Source organism: Pelobates fuscus, chromosome 5 (genome assembly GCF_036172605.1).
Source record: "Pelobates fuscus isolate aPelFus1 chromosome 5, aPelFus1.pri, whole genome shotgun sequence".
Lineage (NCBI taxonomy): Eukaryota > Metazoa > Chordata > Amphibia > Anura > Pelobatidae > Pelobates > Pelobates fuscus.
Genome location: NC_086321.1, coordinates 79,388,957 through 79,408,516, shown reverse-complemented (window position 1 = coordinate 79,408,516; position 19,560 = coordinate 79,388,957). Strand labels below are relative to the sequence as shown.

The following is a 19,560-nucleotide window of genomic DNA, read 5'->3' as shown; positions in this document are numbered from 1 at the left end:
GTGTATTAAATTTAGAGCACATTTACTGTAAACAATATTGGCCTCAAATTAATATTTTTTGGATAAGCTTTTCAAATTATTTAATATTTATGGAAAGCTTTTAAAATGTTTTTTTTTTCAAAATTCTAAGTTAGCAAAAATGTACCATATATAACAAATATCAATATATTAAAATTATCAAAATATTAAATTATATATGTCTTTTTTTAAATATTAAATCATTTAAAAAGTTTATTCAAAAATATAATATCATTTGACAAGCTTATCCAAAAATATTAAATTGAGGCCTATGCAATTAAAACACAATTACAGCTGACACAATATTACATTCCCAACATTTTCACATAATTCAAACTCCAAGTGATTTCCTGCAACCATGCCATTGAAGGGTGGACTGCTGAAATAAATGTTTCTCTGAGGATTTTATTTTATCCAATTTCATATAAAATGTATAAAAGTAAAAAATATTTGATATAATATAGAAGACAGGTTTCTCGTAGCAAAGTTAGGGTTTAATCTTTTTACTGAACAATAATTGTCCCATAAACCATAGTTATGGCATGTCTATTCAGTAAGCTGAATAAACCTTTCTTGTTTTTTTCTTCCAGTTTACTTTTCCGTATACCCCTTGTATATAAATAATTATACTCCCCTCCTTGCCACTTAAATTTATTTATATTTTTTATATTTTCTTTCTCGTACCGGATCTTAAATACTGGGTGCAGCCATTTTTTTCTCCACTGTCCCCGATGTTTGCAAAGTCCCTTCTGTGGGACTGATTGTACTGATGGATTTTGGGTAGCTTTAATTGATAACTGAAACAGAACCTTGCTTTAAGCTCTGCCCATTGTCAATTTTTGTCAACTTAACTGCTATAAATGAGGAAAAGTAGACCATACTTTTTTATGTATTTAATGAAAACTGGAGCACTCAGGATATAAATAAAAATAGATTTAGACAAAGAGAACCATATAGAAACAGATTAGATGAGGTTTATTTTTGTTGAGAAAGCAACTTAAATATGTTAATATATTTAACCCATAGTCTTTTCAAATGTGCTGTGGCAGAGACTTGTTTTTGCCAATTTAAACTTCGTATTAATAATTTTGGATAAACTTTTCACATTTTTTTTTATATTTGGGTAAGTTGGATATATTTTTTAAATGTTTTTTTCTAATTTAATTTTAATATAGCAAAAATATAGTATATATGGAAATATATATTTAAAAAATGTTTACTGTCTATCAATATTTCATATACAAAAGTTTTAAATTGAGACCTTATTTCACTGAAATCATGAAATTAGCCATTTCCCTACAATTTGGGAGTTTCTAGAGAATAAATGCATTTTCCTGGAATGCAACGCATGCACATTTATTTATATCTGGAAATTTTGAGCTGATATGGGGTATACCACATTTTTTCTACATTGGCAAGGAGGGGCTAATTCTGGTCACACTATTGAACAGTATTGGTTCTAAACCCAACAAATCCATTTTTATCTGGTACAACGGACCAACACCAAAGTGATCTAAGTCATCCCATTTTTAAAGTGAATCAAAGACTGCTCCCCGCTCCACCTGGAGATTAGTGTGCTACCATTTGCAGTTCACTAATTGCCCAGTTAATTCTATGTATGTAAGGTTTTTGTGTCCCCTTGGCACCAAATGCTCCACAAGTTCAAAGTTTTCACCTCCCCACTCATGCCATTAAATATATATATATATATTTAAAATAAAATAAAAAAAACACCTAGACATTTGTTAAAATAAAAAAAACTTTTACTTTACTAACATCTCCCAGAAAATACTAAATAAATTTGAGCGAAGGCAATCTGCACATGCTCATATTTATAGCAAATATTTATTGGGAATTGGATATTTTAGAAAGCATTTTCTATAAATAATTGATATGAATATTCACCACTTGTTCTTTACAGAGGAGATACTTGTATTTCAGCTAATATCAGATGCTGGCATGAACAGTATTCATTTCACCTTCATGAAATATTATCATTTATCATACACCACGGCCTCTCCCTGTGAGATACTATTGCTTGCTGGTAGTCTTTACTATTCATCCATCCCACGCATAAAGAAGTTACATGTATTATTTTTCATCTAAATAGTTTATGATTTTACGTAGGATAAAAAGTAGTACAAACAACTAGGAATGTAAGTATCATCTGCATATATATATATTTTTATAATGCTGCTTTTTGTATTCCACATTATGTCTTAAAATGCATTGAAAACTACAACCTATGTTTTACAATGTAACAAAACATTGACTCATTTAGATGGTGTGTAATTAAACGAACATTAGAAGAGACAAGATTCCAAGACATTTGTTCTAACATGGCTTCCAGGTTAAAGGTTCACAGCTAAATAAAAAAATAAAAAAACTTTATTACTCCAAAATCGTCAGCAAGTATTTGTGTAAAACGCATCGTGTAACTGTGGCATTTTCAAAAGTGACATTTTCAAAAATGACTTTCAAGATTTAGGCAAAAATTTCAGAGCTGGAATGAAATCTCCAATTCGCTGTTTGTGATTTTTTTTTCCACTTACATACTACAGCCTAAATTTGGAAAAACAGGTCTCCTGTTCATTTCTTTGGTTAAATGAAAGAAACTCTCAGAAACTAAAATATACATAATTAACTTGTACTAAATTGTTTCAAGTTTAGGTTAATTAATATAGATAATTTATGTATCAGTGGTAGCACATATCGCTTGGCAGTTGATAAAATACAGTTCCCTATAATAGTCTACCAACTACTGACACATTCCCTGTCTTTTTTCATGCTGGAACCTGTAGTTTGAGAATAGCTGGAGAACTGCCTAATGCTTATTAGTGTTAGTTAAGGCTCCTTGACAAATATGATTGTACAGTTTTTAGAAAAATGGCCAACTTGACTACTTACTAAAGACCAGTTGGTTTTAATGTCACCTACTGTTACTAAATACTGTCCAACTTTTCCTAAATGATTACTCCAAATATCATGACCGCTTCAGTAATTTTAAGTGGGCATGGTGACTGGAGTTTGTATGTGCAGTGTTTCTCTGTTATCAGCTTCTGGTTTATGCAGCTTTGTAGAAGCTATACGCATGTCACCCAGCAGGAGAGGAGCCTTGAAGCCTGTTACCGGGTAACCGAGCTAGGACACTCCTAGCGTCATAAGCACTACAGAATGGTGTAGTAGTTGTGATTCTTGGAGTAACCCTTAAATGCTGCTAACTAGAGTTTAAAGATTTAAATATAGTAAAGTAAAATGTGTGATTATTAAACTTTGGTTTGCAACTAACTACCCTACTGGATTAGATGTCCAAGTTTGACATTTCAGACCGTATGCTTTTTATATCCTGACCTACACAACCATACAGTAAAACAACCCCAGGTAAAGTTTTCTTTCCAAATTTGCTAATTTGGTCTGAATTTCGCAAGTCATTAGTCCGCTTAACAAACATGATACTGATCAAAACTATCTTTGTGAGCTTTTAGTGAATAATTTATTTGGTCATACAGTATATGCCCTGAGAAAAAATATAAATAAAACAACAGAAAAGGACTTATGAATATAAATATAATATAAAAATATAGTACAGCCTTTATGTACTTTAAACCGAGTGTGATTGATATGAGGAGAATCAAGAATAATTTCATTGTTTACCTATATCAAAGTGTTACCCTAACTTCTAATTAATTCTCTTATAAACAATAAATACATCTTAACATTTTTTTTTTATTCAAGACAAAGTCAGATGTATAATTGGGTCAAACCCTTCTATGTTTTATTATTAGTGAATAGTTCCCCTCTGTAATGACACATCTAACTAGGAAAGTTTCTACTTCCATTCATAAGGACTAATACTACTACTTTTAGACCAAACAGAAAGTTTCAACTTGGCCAAAGTATATTGGCTTTATGTTTGTAGTATATTTGTGAACTATATCTGTTTCACAAAGAACCCCCTGACTGTAATAATATTAATACATATATTGACAACAAAATGTAAGCAATTTAAGCAATAAAAGAGCATTAAAAATGCACATAGGTTGCCTATGCCTGTTCTTTACTGTGTGCAACAACACCAACAGAATAACTACAAAATGTTTAAGGTAAAGAAAAAATATACTATTAAAATGAAACTAATTTTATATATGTATACAAATTATCTGTAGTCAATTTACTTAATTCATTCATCAATATAAAATAGCACATGAAAAATCAAAATTCAAAACTTCGATTGTGCAAGTCTAAAAGATCACCATGCAATTAAAATCTTAAGCTTAAATCTGAAATGTTTGCAAATTACACATCAATAAACTTTTTTTTGGTCAATAATTGAATTTATTTAAATGTGGTAAAACCAAAAAGGCATGCATGTATAAAGTACCACTAACTAAACTTTCCAGGATTGCATGAAGTATATACACTATATCTCCCTTTTCTAACAAATTAAGCTTTTGGCCTTTAAGATCATTGTTGATTATATTTCAAAACAATTTGTATATTACATATGATTGTAACAGTGTGATATCCTAGCATTAGCAAAACCCAAAAGAATTTGTGAAAGTTAATTAGGAGAATATACCACACTTGTGTAGTGTGGTATCCAACTCTGGCAAAGTTCCTGGCTAGATGATTTTGATGATTGAGATTATTGTGTGTATTTTGATTGGCTCACAAGAGCTTACAGATGAAAAATAATGTTTACTATAACCAATGTTTTGTTATAAAGTGCAACTACCCTAATATTGCATTGTGTAGCTTTTTTCCAACTTAAATTGCAGGAAACAGTTGAAACAAAGTTTACCTAATACATTTTTCAATGCTATGAAGTGCTACACAAAATGCGTTGTCGAGAAAAAATATATATCTTGTACTATTTTTTTTTATAACGATGGGAAATGTTCTGAAGGTTGGAAGACATCACAAAACGTCATATATTACAGATTTTATAATGTGATAAAAAAATAAATATTCATTGCAGCAACTTCCATTCATCTGATAAAAAAAACAAGATTTATAGTGACTGTTTCAAATATCCCAATTATTATGATAGCCTTAGGATTCCATTTAATCATTTAAAAAATATTTCCATAACTTCAATATGAATATCGTTATATCCTGTGGCCTAGAAAATTAGATTTTAGAAAAATCTATAACGATAGACAATATTCATATATAGAAAGAACACTGGAAAATTCATAATAATTAACACATTTTATAATATAATTAGATAGGTTAGGAAGTAGAAATACATTTTCTGTTTTTCCAATTTATTTTTCTGTTTTTGTGAAACCTCAGATTTACATTAATAGTGAAAATATAACTATTACATACTCCTGACAATAGAATACATTATTAAACTTTAATAATTTCTGTAACTTTTTATTTTTATTGCAATTTATATTCAGGCTTCAGAGAGGACCTGGAAAAGAAATTCAGGTTTGTTTTTGTCTTCCTCAGCAATAGCCCAAAGCATTAGTTTATTTTGTTATCGCTTTTATTACATAAACGCTATTTGAATCTTCTATTAGCATTATGCTTTTTACCATTAGATGAAATGTTCTATGTAGAAAAAAAATGGCAACCACGATTGACTTTTTTCTTTAAAGTGGAATGCTCAATAGGCAGAATCAAGATGAATGTAAATAGATATTAGAATAGAAGCATGGAATTGTATAAGTGTGTCTAGACACGGTTCTGTTGTATGTTGGTGATATACTGTAAACATTTTCATTGGTAACCACCGCTTTTTCCCATTTTGTCCTGTGAAGTGTCACCTTTTCTTTACAGTAGCCACCGTCCACATTCACGCTCCAACTCTCAATGTGCTTCTTCTGTTGAACATTTTGAATTAAGTACAAATTATTATGTATCTTGTATATGTTTAGTGCTACATTTTTTGAAACATCTAGTAATTACCACTGTTTTCTTCACTGTTTCTCTGCATGAAAGGTTTCTAACTGATGCACTAAAGAGTTTTTTAAGGGTATATTATTACTGCAACACACATGATAAAGGAACTTCGTTATGGGTGAAGAAAAGCTAGATTACCATAAAAAATTATCAATATTATGTGAATGAATATCAGCTATGGTCCAGTACACAGCTCATGAGGAAAAAAGCTGTCAGAATAATTTGATCTTGATAACAGTAAAATGCCCAATGACTCAAAATACTTCTGTTTAGCCAAAGACTGGAATATCTGAGACATAAGTTCATTTTTCAATACTGTTTTCCAACAGTAGAATTTCATGCATACACCATTTAGGTTTGACATTTGAGATTCTATCTCCACTTTCTGCAAACAAATTGATTGGTTCTCCAAATCAAAGGATATACCATTAGATGAAAAGTTTAAACGTAAAAACTGTGATTGATATTCTATACAACTGACAGGGTATTTACCAACGTGTGACCTGACAAATTAAAAGTAAATTCAAAGTGAATGAATATTTTTCCATCCTATTTTGATTGAAGGGTCAACCAGGTTACACAAATGCATACACTGATGAAATTCTGTAATCCCAGAAACATATGGTATACACTAGGAGAACATTACCCTTTAGATTTATTTTCAATACAATTTTCAAGAATAAGCAAACAAAAAAGAAAAATGCAATAGCGTTGAAGAGTGGGAAAGCAAAAGAAGAAAGAGTTCAAGAACAGAAGTAAAATAGTGTGCCACAGTATGAATTGAATTTGCTATGCCAAAATAGCTACATTGGAAAATTCACAGAGAAAACAATAACTATCCCTTACTGAGATAGTGAGTGATATACTAAAGTGCCTGAATAAAAGCAGCTCAACACAAAAAGTGGAATACCTTAATCCACAATAAAGTGCAAAATATAAGAATAAAAAGGTATAAACAATATACCAGCAAGTGGAGCGCTATAATGAATATTAATATAAATAATGAGGGGGTATACTCACCCCTCCAACATAGTGATACAATGTGTCCAAATGTACATACAAAGTAAAACAACAAAAAGAGAGAATATAGTGCAGATGGTTTACAAAAATAAAAAATGAATAATAGTAGCAATTGGTTGAAACCACTCACGTGGGTTGGAGCCTATAAGCTATTGGCTCCGTAAGTGACTCCTTTTTGCTCTTGAGGCAGCAACACACCCCTTTATCCCAAACGATGTTCTCCCGAAGATATGGAACAAGCAGAGAGAGAGAGAACCTCATAGGTGGTATTGTACAGATAGTGTATACAAAATAGTGAGATAGTAATTGTTATGCTCACCTTAGACAGAGCCTTGAATTCCTGGCTCTGAGGTTTGTTGGCAATATGCTAATTTATTGGGATAGCATTCCCCACATAGTGTTCCTGGAGGCTAGAAAGGACTATATGGACTGATATAAAAAAAATAACGATTTATTGTAGAGATAAAAAATAATAAAAACAATATTAAGACTTCTCAAAAGCAGATAAGCTAAAAGGTAGAAAGTCCAAGTATAAAAGTCCAAAACTCCAGCTAAACGCGTTTCACTCTTGTATGAGCTTCCTCAGTAGCTGTGTGGGGAATGCTATCCCAATAAATTAGCATATTGCCAACAAACCTCAGAGCCAGGAATTCAAGGCTCTGTCTAAGGTGAGCATAACAATTACTATCTCACTATTTTGTATACACTATCTGTACAATACCACCTATGAGGTTCTCTCTCTCTGCTTGTTCCATATCTTCGGGAGAACATCGTTTGGGATGAAGGGGTGTGTTGCTGCCTCAAGAGCAAAAAGGAGTCACTTACGGAGCCAATAGCTTATAGGCTCCAACCCACGTGAGTGGTTTCAACCAATTGCTACTATTATTCATTTTTTATTTTTGTAAACCATCTGCACTATATTCTCTCTTTTTGTTGTTTTACTTTGTATGTGCATTTGGACACATTGTATCACTATGTTGGAGGGGTGAGTATACCCCCTCATTATTTATATTAATATTCATTATAGCGCTCCACTTGCTGGTACATTGGAAAATTCATCTATGTTTTCAATTGTGGGCATAAGATTTAAAATTCACTTTGAATTTACCTTCAATACCGAGCAATACACACTTTAACAAAAAACCCTGCATGTCCCAAGTAATGACTTCATTCTTACATTTCAGTGTAGTGGTTAAACTATTTACATTTCAAAAGACATTCCCTTATGTGAGAGATGTGAAAGGAGAAGAGAGCTTTCTTTTTAATGAAAGCTTAGTTCCCCTGTTATGGTAAATGACATAGTAGGGGAAATTGACTATGTATGAAGACAAGGGAACAGTGTGCCCATTACAAAAAACTCAAAGTATAGTTCAGGATGTGAATCCAAACTAATATGGGTGATATGAGTGAGTAAAAAGAGAAGCATCCATGGGTCCTTGGACCCCAGTGTTCAATAAGCCCAATTTATAGTAATAATATGAATTCAAAATATAGAATGTGTCTTATGTATTCTGGTCAAACATTATCCAGCAAATTCCTGGTCAAGTATTTGTCATCCCCACTCATCACCCTACAATGGATGTAGGGAATGAAGAAAGATGTAGCATTATGATTGACTTTTAGTTTAACAGTGGTCACGGGAACACATGTATTTATTTGGTTCTATACACAATTTCATTAGTCATTTCTTTAGTTGTGGACACCAGCATCTCCGAATGTTGAATCAATTCCCTTAACATAAAAACCTGTTCAGCAATTTAGTTGACTACAATTTAGAGTTTTAGGAACCAATACATCAAAGCCAAAAAAAGCCAGGTTGACTATTTTCTGGTTTATACTTCACTAAAACACCGACTTGAGAATTGCATTTTTTTAGACTAAAAAAATGAAAATTCAAAATGTAAAACAAAGTTGTATACCCTTGTCATTAATATTTCCTGATTAAGTTAATACATCCATGATTGCCACTTTGTCAATAAAGATGTTTCTTGGTTCTATGCCCCTGTACCATGAGAGCTGGTTTTAGAACTATACAGAACCAAATATTTTTCACTTATACTTGACCATAGGGTCTATGTTGCCCGGTAGATGTAATCTATCATCTTTAGACTTCAGAGGGCATAAACAATACAAGTTAAAGCATGGTGGTATTTAGATGAATGCATTACTTTCATTTTTAAATTTTTATGAAAAAGTCACATTAACTGCATTGGATTTTCATTCATATTCAGACTTAGTCAAAATATATAAGCTAACACAGGGATAACTGTACCTTGTGTAAGGTGGATTTGGTCATTATATGGTAAAAGGCTCAGCTTGAAACAGTTTCCACCTACCACATCTTGCTCTGATGGTGAGTGGTGTGTGATGGACTAGAAACAGTTTCCACCTACCACATCTTGCTCTGATGGTGAGTGGTGTGTGATGGACTAGAATAGGGTTAGGTAACCTTCGACATTCCAGATGTTGTTGACTACATCTCCGATAATGCTTTTACATCCACAATGCTGGCAAAGCATCAAGGGAGATGTGATCCACAACATCATGAGTGCCGATGGTTTCCTTCTCATGAAATAGAATATGGCAGCAGATGACCACAGAGGTAGAGCTAGCTCGCCTTCCATTCCAAGATTCCATCAAGCAATCATACTGGAACATTATTAGCACTAAACTGCATGGATGACAAACATTAATATTTGAGGGAAGAAGAGTGGTTTGCTTATGTTGCCGAATCTGGCCTTGTTTAGATACAAGTGCCATTGATAGATGATTATATGCACAGGGTTATTCATTGAAGTGAGAATTCAGAGCAAATTTAAAGTGAAGTAAATTTGCTCAGATTTAGGAGGCAAAGTGCATTAGTATAGAATTAAGAGACTTCGAAGAGTCAGCATTGCATGCAGAAAAATAAAAATGACCGATTTCTCTTCAATGCCTATCTGATGTAAAAATATACCCCGAGGAATGATATATTAAATCAAAGAATTGCATGTTGTATATTGTGTGTATAGTTTTCATTAAAAGCATGTAAAGGTCTCCAAATCAAAGCGCCCAAATTATGTACATTGCTTGTTTCCTGACTTTTATTTTAGGTTTTTATATATTGTCATTTTCTCTACATTTTTAAACATTATAAAGTACACTCTAAATATATATATTCTGCCGTTTATATACAAATTAAAACTTTAATTTACTTAAAGTTCACACTTGGGCAGGGCAACATGCCATCTGGGTCCAAATGTTGCATGCTCAACCATTAATGAACACAATATTCATACAGTTTCTGCACACATGAAACTAACAACAACTAAATAACATGTATGTATTTAAAAGCAATTTCACCAGGCATAGAAATTGTATTATCTACCCAGTTTAAACCTATCACATTTTCTTGTCAGTTGCACTTTTGTATTGGAAAGTGGTTTATACATCTAACCTGACCTTGTAGTGCAGAGTTAATCAATAGGCTATCTTTATTGTGTAATGCCATTTACAATATGTTAGAGAATGCACCCACATCTACCTCCTAATATGATTTTTTTTTTAATGTAAGAATGGGCTATGTTTAGATTAGAATAAGCTGGGTTCAGTGCAAAGAGAGTAAAAAAGAGCAAACACATTACAACACACATTATGTCTATATATACTTGTTTAGTGCATTTTCTTCCCTGTCTTGACTGAATTCTTGTTAAAGATACACTCTAAGCACCACAACCACTGCAGCTCAGAGTAGTGATTATCTTCAAAGAAGCTGTGAGCTCTATTGCACATCTTTTTTTGGCAAATCAAAACCGGGGTTACCCTGAACCTCCCACATCCCACTCTCTCTCCATCCATATTGGTTATACAGAATTTGTACCTGGATGGCAGTGATTGGCTGAGAGTGCAAGCAGTTTTAAGAAAAAGTGGGATGGTGTCCATAGCCTCTTATAATCATTGAACTGTAGTGTTTTTTTTTTTTTTGTTAGTTTGTTTGTTTTTTACTCTGAATAATTCTTTAATGTAAGCAGATTGAAACCTGTCTCCAGTTTTGTTCATCAATGGGGTGCCTTGTCAAAAGAACCATTGGGTGGAGTACTGCCCTGTGCAGGGGAATGGCGTTGTTCAATAGCAAAACTCTGAGAGCTCCATGTGTTATTGTCATCTTCTGTAAATATAAATTAAGGAACTTATATTTCACACATATATAGTACTCTCCTGTTCGAACAGGCATCTGTGGGGAGAGAGCTCATAGGCCATTTTTACAGCTTAAGCCTTTATATGATTATTTAGTAGTAATAACTTTTTTTATTTATATATATATATATAAAATGACTCAGGACGAATGGTTTGTAAATACCCAAATGTCATTTAAATTAAAAAAGGAAAACATATTTTCTCCGTTATTGAAAATCTCATAAACAAGTTAGAACTATTTTATGTTCACAATGTGCTGTCACAGTATTCTTAATTAATTTATAAAAACGGAAGAGTACAAGCGCTTATATGAGTGGATAATTTTCTTATACCCTTATGTACACCAGATTTAAGTAAGCTGCTATTACAGCGTGGTTATCTTTCTATCAGAAACTGTAGAGAAAAGGAGTTTTCGGTGCAGCACTTTAATAAACTGTAATGGATATAGAAGTATTGTTATAAACAAAGCTTAAAAAGGTATACCTTTAGGAGTAATAGTTACTTTTAAGAGGTATCAACAATTCTGTGTGTACCTTGAAAATAAAACACAAATATACACAACATAGTGCAACCCATATAGTGAAATAGAAGTGTGAAGGTAGATGTGAAAAATACTAACTCACACTTTTCTGAGCTAAAGCCCTAGCTCAGGTATATGCGTCTTAGGGTCCGTTAAGGCGACCCTCACCCTACTTTAGGTCCAAACGTCTCCTGGGATTATATCCTAGATGGCTGGTATAGGAGGAAAGTATATAGTGTAGTACAGTTTGTGCTGTAAGTAGATAATATAAAATAGCAAGTGTGTACTCACAAACCCAGAGCCAGTAAATAGGCTCTCTTCAATTAGCGTATGTGGTTAAGGACCACAATCCTTCTTTGTTAAAGCAGGTAAAAAATTGGTGCCGTATGTGTTAAAAAGTATATTTTATTACTAAAAAAGGTATATTAAAACAACAATATGAAACCTAAAATAACACTTATTCGGCTATTGTCCAATAGAAAAGTCTGTGTGCTCACTGTTCCTCCAGGACGCGTTTCGCCAATAGGCTTCCTCAGTTGGAAAAATTCTGTGTGAGATCTAGGGACTCCTTCCTGCTTTAAATATCCTTGTTGATTGAAGAATCTCTGTGTATTGGCTTGAATTTTCGTGGGCTATCTCAAAGGTAACAGAGATGCCCTGCGTTTCAATCCTCCTATTAGTCTATTCACTTCCGCGTTGTGTGCCAATACGTCACTTCCGGTTTTGTCACATTCAGTGTTATGCGTTCCACAGTGCTTTCCAACATCTATAAGTCTATTGCTGTGTTGAATAATGGATTTCTCAAGGCACACAATGCGGAGGATACATGAATAATATGTTAAGAGTCATATAATACTATATAACAATTTGGTGCAATTAATACATTCAAAAATAATGGTGATATTCACATAATTTCCCTAGATCTCACACAGAATTTTTCCAGCTGAGGAAGCCTATTGTCAAAATGCGTCCTGGAGGAACAGTGAGCACAGAGACTTTTCTATTTGACTATAGCCGAATAAGTGTTATTTTAGGTTTCATATTGTTGTTTTAATATACCTTTTTTTAGTAATAAAATATACTTTTTAACACTTACGGCACCAATTTTTTACCTGCTTTATCAAAGAAGGATTGTGGTCCTTAACCACTTACGCTAATTGAAGAGAGCCTGCTTAATTCATTTATAGATTAGTGTCAGATGCGCTATAAATTACTTATATGCTAGCATATGATTGAATTTAATTCCCTCTGTTTATGTTTTGACCACATTCCTAGTGTATCATTTTATATTTCATGTGATTACTTTTACTGATACATGTACCATTTTATATTACTCAATTTCTATAAAACCTCTATAAGACAAGTCTGCTTTATAATTTATGAATTAATATGAAAGATATATTCATAACCTGAATATATTCTAAAATGTTATTTAGTAGTCAACTCTTCATGTTTTCTTGAAAAGCAAACATGCTAAAAATATTTTTCACCAACAGGGAAGAAGAACTCAATTCTTCAGCAAAGATTTCAAAAGGACCTCAACACAGGAGTATTCAACAATCAAGAGAGCGAGATTCTGAAGCAGATAGTGAAACAAGATCGGGAGATGGTGGAAGGAATTCCCTCAGTTAGCTACCAACAAATTCCAGCTCTTAATTCTAGCACCAACTCATCATTAAGAATGAGGACCCAATCTCCACCTGTTTATACGGCAAATAGCCTGTCTCATGGAAACCTGCAATCTCCAACACCAAGTCCACAGACACCACAACAGGTTGCTGTTTTTTCACCTTCATCTTTTACGGCAGCAGCCTGTAGTCCTTCTGTACAAAGTCCACTGGCAGGTCGGACATTTAATTACAGTTCTCCAACTGCTTCACAACTTTCATTGTTGCAGCAACAGCAACAGGCACCTGGATCAACACAGAGTAATGAAGTACACAAGAGCGCTCAAACACTTCAAAACTCTAACCTATCAAGAGAAGTGAGGCCTCTTTCTGCCTCACAGCCTTCATTGCCCCATGAGATTTCTACTTTAGTGGCTAGACCACATCCAACAGTAGGAGAATCTTTGGCATCTCTCCCACAACCCACGTCAAATGTACAAGCTACCGGAACTCAATCTGGAAATCGGAGCAATGTCCCTCCAAGCGTGACCCTATTTCGCCAGATGTCCTCAGGAGCTCTACCTCCAGCAAGAGCTGGAACACCAACACAACCACAACCAACTCTAGCACCCAGTAAGGATTCCTCTACACCAACCACAGACACAGACACAGATAAACCACGATATGCTTCAAATTTATGATGCCTATTACGTGTACATACTGCCAGCACTGTAATAAACTGAAACTATCCCAAAAACGATTTTAACTTATAGATTCATAGTATCTAAAATGAAGAAATATTTTAGATGGTTTTACCATGCATAAAGAATGTAAAAATATCTAAAAAAAAAAAATACTATACAAACTGTTTAGCACTAAAACTTCCATGAATATAAATTCATACACATAAGCTTGTCTTCCTTTATTTTAAACATTAAAGAACATTTTTGTAATTTTTTTTTCTTTGAATACACATTTATGGTTAATGTTTACTTACTAGTTTTTTGTTTTGTTTTTTCAAATTACTAGGGTAAGAAGGGAGTCACAGTTACAAGTCTATGTTGACTGCGATTTGAATTTTCAGCAGTTTCATGCTAATAATGTGAGATTTTGTTTTTTTTCACCTTGTAAATTTCAACGTTAATGGAAATAAGATCATGTTATAAATATTCTAGTCTATCTAGTATATCTCTTCATTCACTTGTTAAACATCATTGTATATGTTTGTGCTTGTATTTTTATTTTAAATCTTACCATGAATTCACTTAGATTGAGATCATGTTCGTTGTTAGTTTTGCCATACATTTTGAAATTGATGCGAGTGCTAATGATTACATATTTTAGAGGAAAAATATGTTAATGCAAGAGTAAAAATAAGCTGTCTTCTGTGTGCACAGTTATCATTGCAATATAAACCAAATGTGTTCAATGCTTCCATTTCATTTTACAACCGTATATTTTGCCATATATTCCTTTTTCATATTACAGGAAAAAAAAAAGAAATATAAATAATTCTGTAGCATACAAAAGTCATTCGTCCTTTTTAGAACATGATAAAGCCACTATTGTCCACAAAACTAATGGTATTCAAACTGCTACGTACTTCATTTTCATTAGTGCTGCTGTTTGTGTGTCATAATTTTCATTTTCCCCCTAGTATTTATTGTTTTATTTGTGTGTAACATAAAGGATCGGTATATCCTAAGGCATGTAGTGTAAAGTTTAGCCAATAGATATGAAATTTATTAAATGTACTTTTACAAATGGGGGAGGGGCACTGAGGAGAGAAAGCAGTGTGATATCAAACTGTTTTGTGAACGCCAAATTCATCTTTAGACCTTAACCTAGTCTTGTGATTTAGACAATTTCTTCACTGAGAACGTTCGTTAGTAATCATTCGTGCCTAAAACGTTAAGCTAAATATTTATTCAATTTAATCATCATGACAACATTTGTACTAAACCTCACTATAAATATATACATTTCTGAAATGCAAGCCTTGGTGATTAGATCACCTTAACATAGACCTTTATTTTATTGCTGTAAATAATACGCTGTTTGAGAAAAGCAGATGAAGAAAGTTTGCTCTATTAAAGAATACTTTGCGACCAAGTGAAATGTTACAGTGCGAGATTGTACAAAGACACTTGTATGCCTTTTGGTAAAAGCAGATATGAACATATTTTCTTTAGAAGTCTTTAATATTGTGAATGAAAAGAAAAATATATATAAACAAGCCATGGTCAATAACTGGTATTGAAAAGTGTAACTAACTACATAGGTACTATCTACAATAACGTTGTTTGTAATGAGTTTCAGAATGGATCAGCCACGTAGATGCAATTTGGACTTATCTTGTAACATGGAGCAGTCAAAGTGTGGCCCTGTTACTCTTGATGGATCACATGTCTCATAATACTCTGCCTTAGCCATATTCTAGCAGAGAATGATGGGATATGAAGCTTAACAAACACTTTAGTTCTACATGCCTGTCTTAGACATGATGAGAAATTAAAAATATACTTGTACCAAAGGAAAAAAAAAGCAAAAAATGTAATATTTTATTTTAAATATTATATTGGGATATTCAAGGAGAGACTGTGCAAAATTTAAAAAAACACACACACACATGCACACCCATATGTTTGTATTAAAGAAAAACACTGTTGAAGCTAAGCATTAAGGGATTTCTAAATAAAGATTACACAGGTATCATATCATTAAATTATTACATAAAAGATCTTTGGGTTACTCCTCAAACACCATAGCATGTAAAGTATTTTTTATATCTTGGTTGTATACCCTTTTAATAGCTTACCTAGCATAACCACATATTCTAATATATATTAAAATATTAAATTACATGACAGAGATACCCAAAATATTGTTAGGTCTAGCACTGTGATGAATAACATTGGAACTATTTAATGTCATAATGGAAAATGAAATCCACGCATCTCTGCAGTGCCGAGGTGAGCTTCTCTAGCATATGGTGCTTTGATCTTTTTTATTTCATCGGGTTTCAGTAATTCTAGCAGAGGTCAATGCCTTATTTATAAAAAAATATATATTATTATCAAAACTAAGGCTTTCAAAGAAATTATTATCTTTAAAAGGCTAATAATTTCATTGCAATTGTGATTAGGATTTTTCTATTGAGATAAAAATAGCAGAAATGTGAGGTACATCACAGTATCTACATTTTATTTCTAAATTAGACGAGAAAAGACAATTTCTGCAATCAGCAACAAACTATTAATTTCTTACCAATGGCACTAGTTTTTTCACCCGTTATTTATTCTCTCTGCCAGCATGGCACATGCTCTTCTCCAGTTAAACGTGTAAGCTACATAAGATAAAATTACATTTTCCAATTTATAACATTAGAAAAATATACCGTAAATTTGACCTGTTGTACAAATGACATCTACTAAAACTAGTCAAGTTGAATTTCTGGCAACATTGTTTTTATGCCAAAATGGAATTTAATAGCCAGAAAAAAATATCTTCCTGCTTTAGCAAAACTGTTCATTTGGAGAACATAAAACTGTTTATTTTTGTGAAAGAGAACCTATATGCTTTTGCACATAGGACTGGTTTCCATCCAGAAGGGCAAACCAGTACCATGAGATGTATCTCCTTCTCACAAGAGATACATCAATCTTAGATGGTCATTTCAACCTAAATGAATGCCCCTATGCCTTTCTGTACTGTGTGTGGTGGGGGTGGAGGGTAATTTTTACTAATCCGAAGAATGACCCCAATGCCTTCCTCCAACTCCCTAGGTCATTGGGAGGAAGGGTAGTACTAGTGATAATCTAGTGGGTTTCATTGCTTAATATTGTAATGATACTTGGGCCTAAAATACCGTCACATGATCAAAATATCCATTGGGTAAGTCTGTACCATATCGATCTGGCTATATTTAGAAGAAATAACACTCTACCTAATATAGGAAAAAGGAAGCCCAATCCATAGGCACCAAGTTACGCTCACTCTCCAAGTGACTAGATATTCCTGAGTGACTGAAGACTCCAAGCCCCTAGTTATACCACCCCAAAATGTAATCTACCCTCTATCTCTTTTTTTTTTTTTTTTTTTTTAGCAACAGGCTTTTTTTGTGCCCAGTCATTTATAATGATTATATGTATTGTATTTTTATTATCTTTTATAGTATTTAGTCAATTATTATTTTCATTCATAGTTGTTTATAGTGTTGTGATATTGTTTTTAACAGCCAATTTATTTTGGTAAAAGAAAAAAACTTAAAATCTTCACTCAATATCACAACTAAGCATTACATTATTTTACATGGTTTTATATTTTTATATAGTAGGTGGTAGATAGAAAATATTGTACTTTTGGGGGCTGAGGAGAGTGAGTAAGGAGGGTGGTAGGTGAATCAGGGGGTTGCTAGTGTCTTGGAGACCCATATTGAGGGGTTATCACTTGGAAATAGGGCAGGGGTTCCCAACCCAGTCCTCAAGTACCCCTATACCAGGCCAGGAATTAGGGATTACCGTGTTGTGTCTAACATGTTTTTTTTTGTTCTAAAAAACACCTTAGACACAACTGGGTAATCCCTAAATCCTGGACTGTTAGAGGGTACTTGAGGACTGGGTTTGGAACCACTGAACTAGTGGAAAGAACATTCCCTGATCATATATTTAGCAGAATGTTATGGGTGTTTGTGTGTTTGTTTTGCTTTTTTAATAGACCTAAAGGATTGGGCTTACTTTGGCCCACATATCACTGGGTATGTAACTTACTAGCTCACAGATCAGAAAGCGGAAGAAGGGGTAGGGGCCATTTTTAGGTATTTCTCTGTTCTAAACAATAAGAACAAAATCTACCTCTACTAGGGGAAAGTAAGTGATACAATAAAGTGCCTAAATTAAAAAGCAATTCTACACACAGTGGAATACCCTTTTTCCAAAATAAATCTTAGATATACAGGAAACTTATGGTATACTATATATACTAATTAGTGGAGTGCTGTAAAATGAGGATAGTGCACGGGTTAAACTTACCCCATCAATTCAGTGCGACAACAAACTTGAAAATGAAAATGATACGTATGGAAAAGAAAAAAATATCAAGTTTATAGTGCAGATGGTCTTGGATAATAATCGGTGATGGGTAAATAAAATAGAACCACTCACATAGTCTGGAGCCTATATGTTATTGGCTCTGTAAGGTAAACCTTTTTGCTCTTAGGGCAGCAACACACCACTTAATCACTGATGTTCCATCCGGGAGAAATACAAAAAGAGGGAGAAAGAAGCGACCAAATGTGCGGTACTTTATAGAATATAGGTAATACAACTAAGGTAGGTATAGCGCTCACCTTTTTAAGAGCCTTAAATTCCTGGCTCTGAGGGTGGTAAGCAAATGACTTGAATTGGAATAACTTTGAATTTTTTAGGTTACAAATTAAAACACATATAGTATAAAAATAAATATAAAGTAAAATTTGACTCTATTTTGGATTTTTACTTTATATTTATATAAAGACTCTATTATGGACTTTTACTTTAGATTTATTTTTATACTATATTTGTTTTGATTTGTAACCTAATAAATGCTAACATTAGCTGTCTATCCTCTCAATCAGATATAAATGACCATAGTACAATAGTATTATTAGACCAAGAAGGAAACCATTGGAGGTTGGAGGAAATGGGCAGAAAGGTAAAAAAATTACTTTTAAAAAAAACTTTAATTTTTTTTTTCAAGTTAAAGGATATTAGTAAACAAACCCTACATTGTACCTAACAAGTGCCTGTAGTGGCCCTTTAAAATGTGTGCAATTGTTATTAATAGTTTTTAATTCTAGGAATTATTTTTTCTTTAATTGAAGAATTACATTTCTTAACTGTGAATTGACATTTTAGTAAATAGGAAATACTTTCAAAAAATGTTAGGTATGTATTAGAACCTTATAAAAAAAACAAAAATGAAAAAAATAACCAACAGGACACAGGTTTAAACCGTTACTAATTTCTTTAAGTGAACCTTTTAGTGGTTGCTTACTTGAATGATGTTAGGCCAAATTAAACTATAGAATGTCTCTAATTTTATGTAAAATAGTTTTGTGTATAACTCAAGAACACTTTACTTTACTTTTCCATATTGTACTTCGATAAAGTAAAAAATAATGTTAACAATACAATATATGAGGTCAGCATCAAAAAAGTTTTTGAGAAGTCTTACACACATAAATAAAATATTAACTGATTTAAACTTGCAGAACATATCACATTATGAAAACATATGTTTTAGCTGATAAAATAAACTGTGTTAAAAGTT

The 19,560-nt window shown here is 32.8% G+C and overlaps 1 protein-coding gene across 1 annotated transcript in view; it reads left to right on the top strand.

The window, feature by feature from the left end:
* HCN1 (hyperpolarization activated cyclic nucleotide gated potassium channel 1) overlaps positions 1-14,143 on the top strand; it is a 406,158-nt gene extending 392,015 nt beyond the window's left edge. Inside the window, exon 8 of the mRNA XM_063456876.1 lies at positions 13,141-14,143. Coding sequence (XP_063312946.1) covers positions 13,141-13,952 — 812 coding nt within the window. The 3' untranslated portion in view covers positions 13,953-14,143. The remainder of the gene's footprint in view (positions 1-13,140) is intronic.
* The last annotated feature ends 5,417 nt before the right edge of the window (positions 14,144-19,560 follow it).